This window comes from Argiope bruennichi, chromosome 7, assembly GCF_947563725.1.
Source record: "Argiope bruennichi chromosome 7, qqArgBrue1.1, whole genome shotgun sequence".
NCBI classification, from domain to species: Eukaryota; Metazoa; Arthropoda; class Arachnida; order Araneae; family Araneidae; genus Argiope; species Argiope bruennichi.
The window spans coordinates 82,121,370-82,138,442 of record NC_079157.1 but is presented as its reverse complement, the minus strand read 5'-3'; the positions used below and the strand labels follow the sequence as shown (position 1 = coordinate 82,138,442).

Here is a 17,073-nt window from a genome sequence, read left to right as displayed (position 1 = left end):
CAACCATCGGGCATGGTTTCCCCAAAATTTTCTCACATACTCTCTAATAAACTTGTCATGCCACAGAACGCCTCATATAGGACTACAATAGTTACGAAATATTAACTTTTGATGTCAATTTAGCATTTTTCCTGAATCTACCGTGTTATTTGACGCTAAACCATGGCATGCGGAATATCCAAAATCGAATAATAGACGATTAATCCAATTAATAGTATCCAAAAATCGAATTTGTGTTTTAGACACGCTATTATAAAAACGATTGAAACAAAGATTTGGCACAAAACTGCACTTGTAGTCACAAAATCGCGTACCAAATTTGATATATTTGAATCATTGCATTTTTGAATAATCCTGTTTACATGTTTCTAAAAGTATAGTCTGACAACCCGTCATTGAATTTTGCTCACAATTTGACAGATGTCAAAACTGAGTATCAAATTCTACCTATTCGTTTTATAATTATCGTTGTTAACTTATATTCGATCAGTCGGACTTACTCTGAACAGATTTTACTCAAAATTTGAAGAAATCTACATATTTGGTGTAAAGATCGTATACCAAATTCCAACTTTCTAGCTCACAACATGCTTGAGTTATCTTTGTAATAGACAGACGGATATTTTTCAAAAATATGTTTTTTGAACTCAGGGAAGTCTGAAACGTGGAAATTCGTCAAAATCTCGAGTTCGAATTTTTTGCTGCTAACAATATTTTTTCTATACTTCGTATATGAGATGTGGTGAATACCATATAATCCAGTTAACAACTACGTTGCACGGGCAATTGCTTTTGCATAATGGTCATGTTACTGGACTGCGAACCACTTGGTCCCAGGTTCTATCCTCGCGCATACCAATCGGCTACAATGGTGACCTGGGACAATGATCCTTCAACCTTCGTACAGCTGTTGTGGCGCCATTTACCCACAGCAAACCAAAGTCGTCAGAATCACTTGACGCAGCAACAACAACCACTCACCCACACACACTCGCCATAACGCTTGGCGCGATTGAAATGGGTACAGGCACATTAGACTCAACAGCCATAAATCGTTCGTCTCACCTCCGACTCACTGGAGGGAGAGTCTCTGGTGAATAGCATATAATTCAGTTAACAACTACGCTGCACGGGCAATTGCTTTTGCATAATGGTCAAGGACTCTCTGGACTGCGAACCGCAAGGTCCCAGGTTCTATTCTCGCGCATACCAATCGGCTACAGAGAGAATAAAAAACGCAACGACTGAAATAAATGACACAATTTTAACATTCAAAGAGTAGATCCTTATCAGATTTTGAATAAAATCTATGGAGAATTGACTGCCCTTGACCAAAATCATAAATTTTCTGTAGGTGGGGACAACTTCTTTATTAGAGATGGGAGAAAGTTTCAAGAAGATGACTCTTGCTGCTTTATTACAACAATTAAAAATAATGAGCATCTGCTTAAGTAATATTATTTACAAATATATCAAGTAATCATGAATCATAATAAATAAGTAAATAAAAGCAAATAATTTAGCAAAGTTACTAAAAATAACTATAAACAGCATGGAATACATTTAACATGTATTTTAATTGACTATTCCTCAAAAGCAAAGCATTAAATTTGCCACTAGATCTTTTATAATAAATTTTCCATCACTGAAGACAAGTCACTCACATATTGACAACTTGTTCTGAAATCAGATGAAAGGTTAAATAGAAAATCTAAAATATTTTAATAGCAGTCCAACGAAAAGAACAATAAATATGGCAGAATTTTCCATCATGATTATAAGGCATGAATCACACACACAATGGGTATAAGAAAGAACAGAAAAGAAAACTAGTGTCTTTCTTTGATTATTTGCTACTAGGTCAGAGAAACCTTGATTTTATTTAGGAATTAAATGAAATGTTTATTCTTCCCAAATCAGGATCATAGCTAAGCAAATGCAGAAAACACATAATGTAAAATAATGATAAAATCTGAAATAATTTTTATTAAATATTAAATGCATTTGAAAATTAAAAATAAAACCTTTCATATGCACAATTTTTTATTTTTATTTTGAAAAGGTAAAGCATCAGAAATGAATTCTCTTCAATGCCATTTTTAACAACTGAATGAAAACATTTTGAGTTCAAATATATCTCAAAGGGAAGATATCTGATTAACAAGCTATTCACATTGGTAAAAGCACTTAAACTAGTATTTAACAATCCAAATTGACTATTTGAAAATCCAATTAGAAATCCCTGACCTTATAAACTGGGAATTAAATACCAGTACTTTTTTCCCACAATGAAACATCAATTGTAGAATTTTATTTTATGCACAATATATTTTACTCCTTCACCAGAATTTAAAAACAAATTAATTAAAAAACAAATTAAAACAACTTTAAAACAAATAAATTAAAAATTAAGTAAAATTTGGGCATTTTTTTCCAAGCACTTCCAAAAATATTATTTTGCATAAAAATAAATGTTACATAATTTCAAAACTGAAAAAAAAAAGGGTCTTTTTAATGATAATAATTTAATAAATTTTTGTAAAAATTATTAAATTATTATCATATATCAGTGTAAATTTTTGTTGAATACCAATAATTAAAAACTTTTTTTCTTCTTAATTTTTCTGAAATTCAAACTGTTTTCATTGTTTCCTCAAATATTTAGTCATGTAATTTTTTCCGTTATTGAAAGTTAGAGAAAAAGGAATTCTATTTAATATCTGTGTATTTTACAAGACAAATAAAAAAGTGAAATTATAATATTGTGGAATTTAGAAGATAGATGAATCAAATATTTACATTTTTAATAGTGCAGTGATATTATGGGGCCCATCTCTAATAGAAAAGTTCGTGTACTCAATAAATAGAACTTAAGTAAGACAAGTAAAATAATATGTCAACGTTGGACAATTTGGTGGAATCATATAATAACCTTATATCTAAACTAAATTTTATCTGAAATAAAATATAACTTATATTTCTGGTGAACCAGTTGGTCACCTGAGGTAATTAGTGGATGCATATTTATAAATTTTAGAAAATACTAAAATTGAAGAGTTAATAAAAGGAAAAGACAAGTACTTATCAATAATCATTCAAATAAATTTTTCAACCTTCAATTTCAGTTTGGGGAATATTTAGTCACTATATGTCTTGTAGTTGAAGCTATTTTGAACATAAGCTGCTTTTTAATTAATAGTTGGAGATATATAAATAAATGGCACTTGTCAATTGTAACATCAACCAAATAATAGGCAGAAAATATTTCTCAAATTGGCAATTCCAGTCGTTAAACTATACAGCATGTGATTATATAACTTGATACTTGAGTATATTTTTATAATTTGGCAAAAATTTTTCTTGGCATTTTTTGGTTACCATTAAAACCAAATACACTAAGCAGAAATAATTCAATATCCAATTAATATATACCATTAAGGATAGCTGAAGTTATTTTATACATATGTTACTTTTTAATTAATAGTTGAAGACATAAATAAACTAAGAAAAAAATAACTCATAATAATATAGATAGATCACAGCTTCTTTCGGCAATTCAGAATGTAAAACTTCAACTAACATTTTATAATTGACTCAAACTTTTATTCGCACAAGTGAGGAAAAAGTTTTTACTATCAGAAAAATACCATAGTCTGGACTAACAATTGATTCATTTTTGTAATGAATTAATTAAAATCATACAAATATTAATTAAATAGAAATAAATGTGATATAAATAATATCAGTAATTTATATTTGAAAACTATTCAATTCATTAATTTAACATGAAAAAAAAAAGTCAGATTTTCTACATCTAATATTTACTATTCATTGCAGCTATTAAGAAATACTTTTTAGCCATTGATAATTCACATCATTTTATAATTATAATATTTATTTTATCTAATACAGCCAGAATTTGCAACAATCTCTCATCTAAATGATATATTCACATAATATCAAATATTCTTTGATTACCTCTTTCATGTGGAATTAAATTAATTTTACTTTTGCTGTTTATCTCATAAATGAGTATATTTAAATAATCTCATATTGTTTGCTAAAGCACAAACTACTCTTCATCTAACAAAAAATAAATGAAATATTAAGATGAAACAAAAAAAGAATTTTATACATAATATATTTTTATGCTTAAAATAAATATTAAAAATGTACTTCATAAATGCAATATTGTAAAATATAATAAAATTAAATAATTTCTAAGATTAGGTAACATTTTGTTTTCATGAGATTATTTTAATATTTCCTAGAAATATTAGTTTCATTCTGATCTTTTTTTTGTATTAGCCTTCTTTTTGATAACCATGATATTTTTTTAGGTGTCCTGTTAAGACAAATCTAGCTGTAAAAGCAGCATCACAAAATTGGCCTTTGTGAATTATAGTATGCTGTTTGAGATGATGACTGTACATAAATCCATAATCACATAAGTTACAAATATGTGGTCTTTCATCAGTACGAACTAAAAAATATAATTTTAACTTAGCATTTGCAAATTCTTTGTCACAAACACCACAGTTGCAGTTTCGACCAGAAATGCATTTAAAACCATGACGTTTAAATTGCCGCTTATCAGCGAAACATTTCTCACAAATAAGGCAAGAGTAAGGTTCCTTGCCAGCTTGTTTTAGCAAATGAGTTGTTAAACTAATTCTCATTGAAAATTATCTATTGCACAGTCCACAAATATGAGGCTTAATGTCATAATGAAATTTTTTGGTGATTATATAAGCTTCCTCTCAAAGTAAATGTTTGATTACAGATTCTACAAATAAATGACTTTGTACCACTGTGCTTTTGTGCATATGATCTTGTAAGATACTTTTTGAAATGTAGTATTTATAACAAACTTTGCATTGCATCTTTTTGGGGGGTTTTGTTGTTTGAAATGAATTATTAATTCATTTTGTGAACTGAACTTTTGGCATATTTCACATTTTAAATGATATACCTTTTGATGAGCATTAAAATCGACTTTCTCCGAAAACGTACGTTTACAAACGTAACAATTATAATCTGAGTGTTGTGAATAATGATCTACGAAATGAATAATGATCTACGGTGAATGTTTCCCCACATGTTTCACATAATATTGGTTGTTTCTGAAAATGTCACACATAGTGAACATTTAATGTTCCTTTGGAAGAAAAATGTTTCTTGCACAATAGACAAAGAAAATTTTCCCTTACAGTGATCATTTTATTATTTCTATCATTTGAATGAGAAATTAATTAATTTTACACCAAAATTTTTATGCGTACTAATTAAATGTTTACATTAACCAGGTAATTAATCAGTGAAAGATCCAATTCGAAACTCCACTTTCGTACGCTTATTTTCTTTAACAACACTTACCAAACACAGAAATAGCTTTTATTGCCAGATACGATACATTATCGTATTCGCCTTAGTTTTGTCCATTGATGAGTTTTTTTTGTTTTTTTTTTCAATTTCAAGAGCATTATTAATTACCAAACATCATAAAAAAATCAACAATTGATTTATATAACACACCATTTTTATTTTATGCATGTACTACATAGATGAAAAATATTTCTTCACTTAGAGGAATACGAAGAGAACAGCTAATTAGTGATTTTAGCACATGTCACAGGTTTACATTTTGTGGTGAAACCGAAATTTTCGGCAAAAATGCTTTCGATTTTTGAAAATACTGCTAGTTTGGTACCGATGATTCAATTCTGCCTTTTTAAAAAATTCTAAAGATTTGTAAAGCAAAAGTATTCTTTGATATATATGTACACTGCAATTCTAACTGATGCTTCGGGGTACTAGTGGTTTTTATTTACTTTAATAGAAATGACAAATATTTCTGTGTTATTTACTTTCCAATTGAAATCATAAAAGGAAAGTATATTTTTTTCACTAACAGCGCTTTAAATGTGTAGCAATTAAAAGCAATGAATGACTTAGAAAAAGATAGATCGTCTGAGAAAGAATGTTTTGTGTGCAAAATGTGTTACAAACGATTTACTTCCTTAACTTGTTTAAATGTACATTATATTGAACATTTTCAAGATAAACCGCGTGCTTGTGAAGACTGTGGTGAAACTTTTGCCGAGGCTCAAGATTTTGCAGAACATTGCGTTCAACATGCTGAATATATATGTTTTGTGTGTATGGAGTCTTTCTCAAATAAAACAAAATTTTTATCTCACCAGAAGCTACATCAGCTAAGCTGTGAAATATGTGATATGACATTTCGAACCCAAAATGAATTGGAAATGCATCGGCGATCACATGATCCAAAATATTTCCAATGTAAAATATGTCTTAAATATTATAGTAGCAAAATTGGCTTAAAAAGACATTTGGTAATTCATACTGGAAATCGTCCTTATCAGTGTAAAATTTGTTTCCAGTCATTTACACACAGTAGTACTTTATCTACTCATTCAATTACTCATAGAAACCTTAAACCCCATTCTTGTCAATTATGTGGTAGATCCTTTTCTATGAAAATAAGTTTAAAAACACACCTTTTGAAACACGAAGGAAAAGAGCCATATGTTTGTGTTATTTGTGATCGTCGATTTGCTGACTTGAGGCAGTTCAAACGACATGGTTTGAAACACATACCTACTGAAAAGAGCACATGTGGAATTTGTGGGAAAGTTTTTAATAATCCAGCAAGCTTAAAGCTTCATTTCAAGTTACATACCAATGAAGGAAATTTTAAATGTGATGTGTGTGGTCGAACTTTTAACTATTCTGGTAATCTGAAAAGACATGAAATGTGGCATAGTGGTGATCGTCCATATGTTTGCAACATTTGCAATATTGGATATATATCAAGATTTCGATTAGTAAATCATTTGAAAAATAAGCATCCTGAATTGACCGAAGAAAACCATTATAATATAGTGGAACGAATGGAAACTGCAATTAATATGAGAACTAATACTTAAAAATTTTTGCATTGATTCATTTCTACTTTCTTAAACAAAATTATATTTCACCTTGCTTGTATTTATATATCTTAAAAAATATATGTTTTGACTGTATGTACTGAATATTTTTTTATATTCAGTATAAATTTTACATTAAAATTTTTTCTTTTACTAAATAAATATTTTAAATGTTGTTTCCCAAGTCTTCACGTTTTTCTTCATTAAACTGCTTCTTGAAAAGTGTTGTGAAATATCTGGTATTTATTTTTAAGGGTAAATATGTAGATAAATGTTAAAATTGATATTTATTTTTGAATTAAATCTATCTGTATCTAATCTATGTGTATTATGTTATGTATTGTATATATATAACCAAGTATCATTTTACACACTCATACATTGAGTACAAGATAAGGAAAAATTAGAAATATTTGAAGCTTTTGTTGCATTTTTATTTTATATAAAGGGGGGAAAAAGAACAACAAATGTAATGCTACATGTATAATTTACATCAAATACTTCATTTAAATACATACTCTTTTTAATTGCATTCAGTAAATGGGAATGATGCATGTGCTGACATTTTCAAAAAAACCATAATTTATTTTAAAAGGAAAATATTTAACTTGATTTTAAAATGGCAAACATCTGATAATGTAAATAATGATACAATTGCATATAATCCATTTTGTTTTCTTAGATTATGGTTTGAAAATTGATTTGAATCAGACTCTAAGTTTGAATCCTCAAATGAATTGCACAAGTTATCTATTTCTTGGTTGTTTTATTTTATGCTTTAAAATTGCAGTTTCATGTTCTTTTTTTTTCTTCTGTGACATTTTCTTTCTTTAAGTTTAAATTTTGCTCTTTCATTTTCTTTTCATTAATGTAGAAACTTTCAAATAAATAATCCAAAATGAGTTTTGCTGTTCTTTTCGAGGTCAAATAGTTTATTTTCTTTTAATGTAAATTCTGTTGAAAATACAAAAGCTCTTTTTAGTTGTATTTTCAGAAGAATTCACATTAAAAGCATAGATATAATAAATTTAACAAATATAACATAATCACTTCAACTGTATTAGCGATGCCTATTAAACTCCTTCACCATCATAGTAGATTCGTAGTCTCTAATCCTTTTTTCAATATTTTGTTCCTGTACCTCTTTCTTTTCTTTATTATATATAGAACTGCTTTTAGTTACTTATACCTAACTTTATTTTCTGCCAATTTCATAAATGAAAATTAAACTATCAAGTGATTTAGATAATTTTGAATTGCTGCCTTGTATCATTGGATTTAAAATAAATCTTTGAACTGAATCTATACCATATTTTCCCCTCCTTTAATACTTTTCTGTAATTTTTATAAAAGTCTTTGGAAATTGTATGAACAAGATATTTTCTAAATTATTAAAATGGCCATAGACAAGATAAATTTTTAATTGCTCAAAAATGAAAAATTTTGAAATTCAAATGCATTTTTTAACATAACATAAACAGTGTTAGAAATTATCATTCCATTTTAAATGTCATTGCTTCAAACCAGAAAAAGTAAATTATCCTGCCACCATATTTAAACTCTAGAATATTTTTTCTGGTTTTTTGATAGCAATTTTCTAAAATATAATTTAGTTTAAAAATATCATAAACTATATAAGTATATTATTTATATATGTTTCAGCTTGAGATAAAAATTTATCTCCAATCACATTTTTGCTTAATACTGAATTTTGGGATATTTACTCAGGACTTGGGTAATTTCCCCCAAAATAGGTATCTTATATCATTATCCTGAAACAATATTAAATTGATTGTGAAAAAAATTTAATAACTAATTGATTTACTTCCATTCTTTTTTTAAATTCATTTTTATGACTATCTTACATAATTAATTCTATTAGCTATTCCAATTCTTTCTAGCTATAGGAATGGTTTTAAATTAAAACTATGATGTTCATGCAAGGTGAGACAAAATTGGTATTCCTTACTGAAGCCGTTTTAAATGTAAAAATAAATGTGTAACGTTTTTCTGTACTTATGAATGTTAACTGAATTGAAATTTTCATTTTGAATTAAGGAATTATTTTGTTAAAAAAATTTAAAAGTTGTTTGATAGTATAAGAATTTACATAAGCAATAATTTTGAGGAGTGCTTGGATTTTTCAACAGTGTTTAGAATAAAATGAATAATTTTTTTGCATTTATGAAAAGTATATTTACAAATTTTGTTATCTACACAAGAAATACCAGAAGATAGTTCAAATCTATGAATACCAATTTTATCTATCCTGGATAAAAGAAATGATTCTTTGATTTTAAAAATACTTTTATTTATTATTACTTTGAATTAATACTGATATGTATTTTTTACACACATAAAAATAAATTAAATTTTAATGTGTGTAGGGGGGGGGGGGGAATGACTAAATAGGATATTTTGAAATATTGCAGAATATTTAGGAACCAAAAAATTACTTCATTTTTAAATGAAAAAATATGAATGTGATTTTTTAAAGTTCTGATTATTCCAGATGAATTAGGCTAGAAAAATAAAAAGATCCTATTCTTATTCCAAGTTGCTACAATTACCAGAATTCTTATCTACATTTCCTTCTCTTTGTTTCAAAGAATGAGAACTTCTATTTCAGATTAAAAGAATTTTAAATGAATGTAAAAAAATCACAAAAAATCTGTTCAGATTCCCCCTTTATAAATATTAGTGCTTATTATAATTATAATTTTTTTTCCATCTGAAAAACCTATGATTTTTTAAAAATTTGTACAAAAATAATAAATAAATAAAATTATATTAAAATATTTTCTTACAGAAAATATTTTAATATAATTCTTAGAAATGTATAGGTGTTCAATATTATCAACTATCATTTTTGAACATACTCTTTGTACATTAGAAGGGGAGAAAAAAAAAAAAGAATGGAAAGAAAAAACAAAATAATATATACCATTTTACAATAGAGCACTTAATTATGAGACACATTATTAGTTAAGAAGTAATGCATTTTAATAATAGCTATTTAAATTCTCTGACAAGAATTCAGTTCAATTTAATGGTTGAACCTTAAAAAAAAAACTTTGTTTGACAGACTTTTTTTTAATATTGAATATCTGAAGAAAAATTAATATTAAATGAATAAGAAAAATTTAGATTTTTGAGTATTTAAAAAAATTAATAATAAATATAAATGTTATATTAACAAAATATTTATCTGTATTCTTTTTTTTTATAAATGGATTATGATACGAGTTAAATACATGTTTTAATACATTGTGAACTCAATTCATTGACTTATTTTAAGAGTCTTGTGAAGTTGAAAAGAAATATGTTGTGTGCCTTTTTCTTTCTTGTATATTTTATTAATTAATAAGCAATAACTTGTTCTAATGTTTACCTGAAAACATTGCCTATCTTCTTTATATATGTGGGAGCAAATGTGTCCATCCTCTGAAAGAACTCGCTACAAAACAGTGTCTAGGGTTAAATATAGGTTATATTATACATATTTACAGTTTTGGTACATATTACAGTGTGGGCACCTCATCATGCTACCACGGTTCACAACCATTCAACCCGAATAGTCCAGCACCTGCTCTCTAGTCTCATTCAATATTAACTAGAGTTGGTGCCTGCACCATCTCGTGCAGATTGTCATAACCGCTTCTATATATATACATAATACAGACATAAAAAAATCAGAATAAATAAGTTTCATATTAATTTTAAAAATTCAGGCTATTTTATCTTTCACAAGTTACTTAATATCCATTACATTTGTAAAATATTTGTTTTACTACATTTTTTATGCTTTCATATATTGATTTTCAATTTATTCTTTTTTTATAAAAAGCAGTTAACAATCCGAAATCTCAGCAAGAATATTCTCTCTTGTTTTTAGTAGTAACAATATAAACATTTTCTATGAGCATGTAGGAATTTTAGAAGTACATTTTCATTGGAATACTTTTCATGAAGCCCTACTATTAATGCTTTGAGTTACATACAACTCAATGCATATTAATATGTTTAGTTAGATTGTATCAGAATAAATACAATTTTGAAAGTTTAATAATGAAGATTTCTTCCCTTTTTATATACACAAATGCTTGTAAAAAATTAAACAGAAATTTCTTTATAATAGAATTGCTTCGAACATTTAGATGCTAAAATTTTTGAGAGAAAAAGAATATAAAAGCTTTTATTTAAAAAAAATGACATTTTGTTTATTTAGTATCTTTTGAACTTTTTATAATATATTACATTGCAGAATAACACATACCAATTTTTTAAAGTATAAAAATATATAATAAATGGAAAAAAAGTTCTCTTAAATAAGTTATTAAAATGATATAAAGGCTAATTATATTATACAAGAAAAATAAACTTACAGCTGAAGTATAATTTGCAATCATAGAAAAATCACAATCATAAAAAAATATTTATATATTTATTTTTAGAAAGAGTAAACATATGTTTTTGGTCAACATAACAGAAGCAAAATGGGATATAAAATAATATAGATTTTGTTTTAAAGAAATTTTCCATGCACTTTATTACAATTTACACATACATTACATTTTATTGTGTCAAATTTATGAATCAATTTTAGGCACATCTATATACAAGCAATCTTGTATTGAGGACATTACTTAATAAAAGCAAATAAAAGGTTAATAAGAAAAAACAAACATATCTTAAATTTATGGATCATGAGAAATTTTAACATGGATAAAAATACCAGTATTATATAAACTGGTTGCTAGTATATATAAAAATACCAGAATATATATATAACTGGTTTGAAAGTTCAGGGGAAAAACAAACAAACAATTACAATGATATAATTTTTATTTCTCTACAATTCTGTTTTTGTAATAAATCTAGAGCATAAGAGAGCCTTTCTTAGGTATGATGATAGCTATTGGTTTAATAAATCTACTGTAAACTTTTCTTCCATAGCATTTACTTTCCGAGTAGATGATTTGAGGCAAATATTTTTTTAAAAAAACTTTCTAATAACATTTAATAATTAGAAATTCAATCTTCCATTATTTTGACATCTTAAATTTTAGTAAAGTGCTTTGAAAATATAAAAACCATATTTCATATATGTAATCAAAACTTTCAAATCTCAAATATTTTTTTTATCTAGTAATATTTAGAAGACTGTTTAAATCAATGTAGCTATGCTGCTATGGAGATGAATTGCAAAAATCTAATTCATCATGAAGAAGGGTTAATTTAAGCAATCAACTATTTTATATATTTGGGGAAGTATTCCAACTATACAAGAAATACAAAAATTATTTTCAAGCTATCCAGCATGTATGTTTTTTTTTTATTTACCAAAATAAATATGCAAGCCTTGTTTCAAAGTTTAAGGTAAATAATAATAATAATAATACAATCTCATCTTAACTTCATTAATAATTAAACTTTAGGTTATTAAATTTAATTACAGATTACTATCTAAACTGAATTAACTACAAACTTTGCTGTGGGCTGTGAATTTCACATGCTTGATGGATAGAAAACATCACAAAATCAAAACAATTAACAAATACAAAGACACAAATTAAGTTCTACTGTAATGTATCAAAAATTTGAAGTATAAATTGATAAAAAAAATTTTTTTATACTTAACAGAATACTTATGTTCCCTGTTCAGTTATTTAGCAAAAAGTTAAAATGAAATCAAACTTTTTCATTGTTTCTATTAACAATATTTCAAATCCTTAAACATTAACAAATCTTGAAACTGTCATTTCTTTGGAATGCAGCAATCAATAGGCTTATATAAAGAGCCATCAATATTTTCTATGTATTTTATAAAAAAAAAGTAACATTTAATAACTATAAATATAAAAATTGAAATACTTATTTTAATTAGAATAATAAAATTCAGGGCAACATGCAACAAATAATATATAAAAATGAGAAATGAACAATTGCAATAAAAGTTCCCTTTGTAAAGATATATGTCTAATGTTTCTTGTCTAACAATATGCTAAAAATAATTTTTGTCAGCTAATTTAATAAATATATGTACAAATTTATAAAAGTTGTATTAAGACACTTATAAATATGATTTCTATTAGATATTGCTTATTTATACACATGATTCAATAAGATAAAATGAGTTTTAAATAATAGATGTGTGGGTTTTAGAATAGTTCATACTAAAATTTAATCACACCAGAAGCATAATATGTAATATAAGAAGCAATCACCAACTTTGTTTTCTATGTCATACGAGAAAGAAATTTTAGCTACACCTTTTACATAACTTATTACCATAAAAAATAAACTTCAAGATAAAACATAATTTCAGGTTATATATCTGTCTATAGTTTATACAACAGAGAATATGTCACATAACTATTAAAATAAGTACAATAATTATACTGAAGACTTCATGCATTGCAGACTAGCCTTCAGTTAAATACAGACACTTATTTTGCACTTGATTTCATGTAGTAAATGGATAATTTTAATTGGACCATAAAGCACAAGTTGCAGGTTTTTAAAAAAATTATTTGTTTAGAGCTGAATAATATTTCATTCATTTTAAAGACCTGCTACTTATTAACAACCAAATAAGTGAAAAATTTAAATAGATAAATAAGAGCCAATTCTTAAGAATGCAATTTCCAGTGAATTTTGATGGAAGGAAAGTTAACTTTCCTGAATTAAAATAAAAAAAGTTAATTATTTTATGTACTTTTCTTAATTGTAACTGCCTTCAATAATTAAAAGTTTTGAATATAATTTTGAAATTTAAGTTTATTAAAGATACAAAAATGTGTAAGAGAAATCTAATTCTTTGCTGTAAAAACATGAATGATACATAATTTCTGAATGCTGCATAATAAGTGAGGAATGGGAAATAATATAGTGTAATAATTTGTTAGAAAACAGCAGTTTTTCAGTGAATTTTCAATTTATATTTCAATTATTTTATACAGCAATTTCCAGTAAATGAAAAGCGCTAAACATAAAGTATGCAATATTATTTTTCACAGAAATTTGTCACTAAAATTATTTATTCAATACAGCAGGACAAAACAAATGGATTATCTACAAAATTTAATGTTACATGGAATATTATGATGTTTCATTATTTACTCTATTTCTGCCAAATTTCAATTCTGCTATAACTTTATCAACCTTTTCCTGTTCAAACTTATGTTTCTTCCTAAGATGGCGAGCAAGTTCGTATCTTTCAATGAAGTCTCGTCCACACCAATCGCAAACATGTGGGCGCTCTCCACTATGCTGCATTAGGTGACGTTTTAAATGACTACTATAGCTAAAAGCTCGAGTACAAATATCACACTTGTAAATTCCCTCATTTGTATGAAGCCACAAATGAGATCGAAGTTTTTTATCGTTTGGAAATGTCTTGCCACATATTTTACAAGGATCACTTTGTATAGCAACATGCTGCTGCCCATGACGTTTAAAATTACGCTTATCTGCAAAACGACGGCCACAGATAAGACATACATATGGTTTTTCACCAGTATGATTCAATAAATGAGTTTCAAGACTACCTCTGATCGTATATTCTCTTCCACACAAGTGACATACATATGGCTTTACATTATTATGAACAACTTCAAGATGTCTTTTTCGACTACCCACCTGAGTAAACTTCTCATCACACATAGGGCATTTGTATTGTTTAGCTTTTGCATGTTGTGTAGCTTTGTGAAAACTTAAACTTCTCTTTGAACTGAAGTAATTTCGACACATGTCACACTGAAGATTCATTATATCAGAATGGTCAGAATAATGCTGTTTGAGCCCTTCTTCTGTGGAAAACTTACGCTTGCATTTGAAGCAATTTAGTTTATGATCTAGAAGATGAGCATCGAAATCGGAACTTTCAAAAAAGGTCTCATCACAAACAAGGCAAGTGCAGCCAACATGCTGGGCACAATGATCAGCATAATCTTGAGCTCCAGTGAATGTCTCACCACAAATTTCACAAGCAGGACATTCATGAAAATGACCAGCAAAATGAATAATTAACGAAGCTGTAGACGCATACCAATTTCTACATATACCACAAACGAAATAAAATGCGCCTGTCACTTCTTGCTGAGTACCATCTTGAGTCGGTTGAGTATTATCTAGGCTATAACTAGGTTGAGGAGAATCATCCATAGTCGACTCACTTTCAATCGCAACAGAATTTGTAGCTTCCATATCCAATAAAACTACGACCAACAAAAAATTTCAGATTTATAGGTTTTAGAAATAAAGGTATTCGTTTCTAATAAGCCTTTTGCTATCAATCATAATAACAGTTTCAATATATTTCGAAGATGCGTTCGTCTTACGTTGCCGGAAATAGACTACAAATAATTCGTAGAAAAGTCGAAAAACCATGTTATGCCTGTAAACAATAAAATAAATTATTTTAAAATCGATATTATATTGACAATATATTTGTTGCTTTTGAGATTAAAATTTGATTTTAAGTTTATAGATGAGATTTTGATTAAGTTGATTGGATGTCTGTCGTACTGGAGTTTCTAAGGCATTTCAGTCAGAAGTGACGTAAAACATGTAAAAATTTTTATATTATTCTCATTAAAAAAGAATGTATTAGTATCAGAAACTTCACGCTTGAAATAGAGTATCTTGACCATCTGTATCAGAGATAATTATGTGATAATAAACAAAAATCAGCTTTTTTCAATGAAAGATCTATTTATTGGAGTGGGTTCGATTCAAAGCTGATGGATGAAGATTCCGCTGAAAAGTTATATTCAAAAATTTTTCCATTTTAATTACTGAATTTTTGGTTTGTTTTCATTTATTATATTTCATATTATTCACTATTCATAAGTGAGACAATTTTATTGAAGAGCTCAATTTATAATGTTGAATGGAAAGATGGATTAGTTTCACTTTTTTCCCCTGTCTTTTTTTTTTCTGAAAATCGAATATTTACCCAAATAACATATTATTTTAAAGTATTGTAAAATTTGGAAAAAAATTATCGTTATACAATATTGAAATAATGTAAAATATAAGATTTTGTTTTTGTTTTATAGCTCAACGGTGGCTTCTGATCTTGTATATTTCTTTTCCTAATTTCTAAGCTAGTGGCAATTCTTTTATATTGTAGGCTAGTTCTCACAAATATTTTATATTAATCTCAAAAAAAATTTCTCCAGGAAAGGAAGAAAGAAATGAATGAAAATGAAAAGAATCAACTATACGTAGGAGGAAATAAGCACATATGGAAATGCAATATAAAACATTAACAAAAAACAAAACAACAAAAAAAAAACCCACCTCAGATTAATAAATCATTTTAAAAGCAGTGATATTATTCGAAAAATTCCAAAAATGTACAAATTATAAAATATTACAAAAAATAACCAATATATAAAAATTCTTATTCCAAACATGTTGCAATATGAGTAGCAATATCGAATTCGTAATATCGAATATTATTAAGATACGGTAAGATAAGATACGGCCTACCGAGACGATGATACAAATGCTTTTTTTTTCCTGCAACAAATAAGTAACTTGTTTTCATTTATAAGGAATTTAAAGTATTCTAATTCAAATCAACTTTCATTCAAATTTTAGAGTATTTTTCTTAGGATTTTTATTATTTCAAATTTATTAGCGAATCAATCAGATCCAATTTGTTTTCGTTCGCTGAATCACAAGTCAATAATTCTCATCTATCAGAAGATAAAGAAAGAAAAATAAAAGGTTACTTCTTTAGGATATTTTTGTATTTTGTTCGTTTCATGTCTGCTTTTTATTCGTACAAGATATCGACACTTTTTTTTTTGCTGAATTTTTGAAGATAGCCAGCTTCTGGCGCATCTATTAAAGTGTGGAGATAAATAAATACAGCTTTAAAAAATTAAATATACAATTCTTCACAGTTATCATAAATATTTATTAATTTTGATTTGAAAATTAATTTATTAATTTTGATCTTGATTTAGAAACAATTCACTCGATAGTTTTCTGCATATGTAAAAAGGGTTTTTAAAAGAAAATTGATCATAATTTATTACAAAATATAATAAATAATAGCTAAACGATAAAATAATAATTTTAATGTTAATATTTGCCCCCTATTTATTTT

At 26.8% G+C, this 17,073-nt stretch overlaps 2 protein-coding genes across 2 annotated transcripts; one reads left to right on the top strand and one right to left on the bottom strand.

The window, feature by feature from the left end:
* The first annotated feature begins 5,942 nt into the window (after positions 1-5,942).
* LOC129975454 (zinc finger protein 227-like) lies at positions 5,943-6,950 on the top strand. Its single transcript, XM_056088516.1, has one exon. It carries the CDS (start codon positions 5,943-5,945, stop codon positions 6,948-6,950), a length of 1,008 nt encoding a protein of 335 aa, XP_055944491.1.
* A 7,101-nt stretch (positions 6,951-14,051) lies between these two features.
* LOC129975453 (gastrula zinc finger protein XlCGF8.2DB-like) lies at positions 14,052-15,158 on the bottom strand. Its single transcript, XM_056088515.1, has one exon. The coding sequence runs from the start codon at positions 15,156-15,158 to the stop codon at positions 14,052-14,054; it is 1,107 nt and encodes a 368-aa protein (XP_055944490.1).
* Between the last annotated feature and the right edge of the window lie 1,915 nt (positions 15,159-17,073).

Coding starts and splice junctions, on each gene's coding strand:
- LOC129975454 (XM_056088516.1), top strand. CDS start 5,943: ATGAATGACTTAGAAAAAGATAGATCGTCTGAGAAAGAATGTTTTGTG.
- LOC129975453 (XM_056088515.1), bottom strand. CDS start 15,158: ATGGAAGCTACAAATTCTGTTGCGATTGAAAGTGAGTCGACTATGGAT.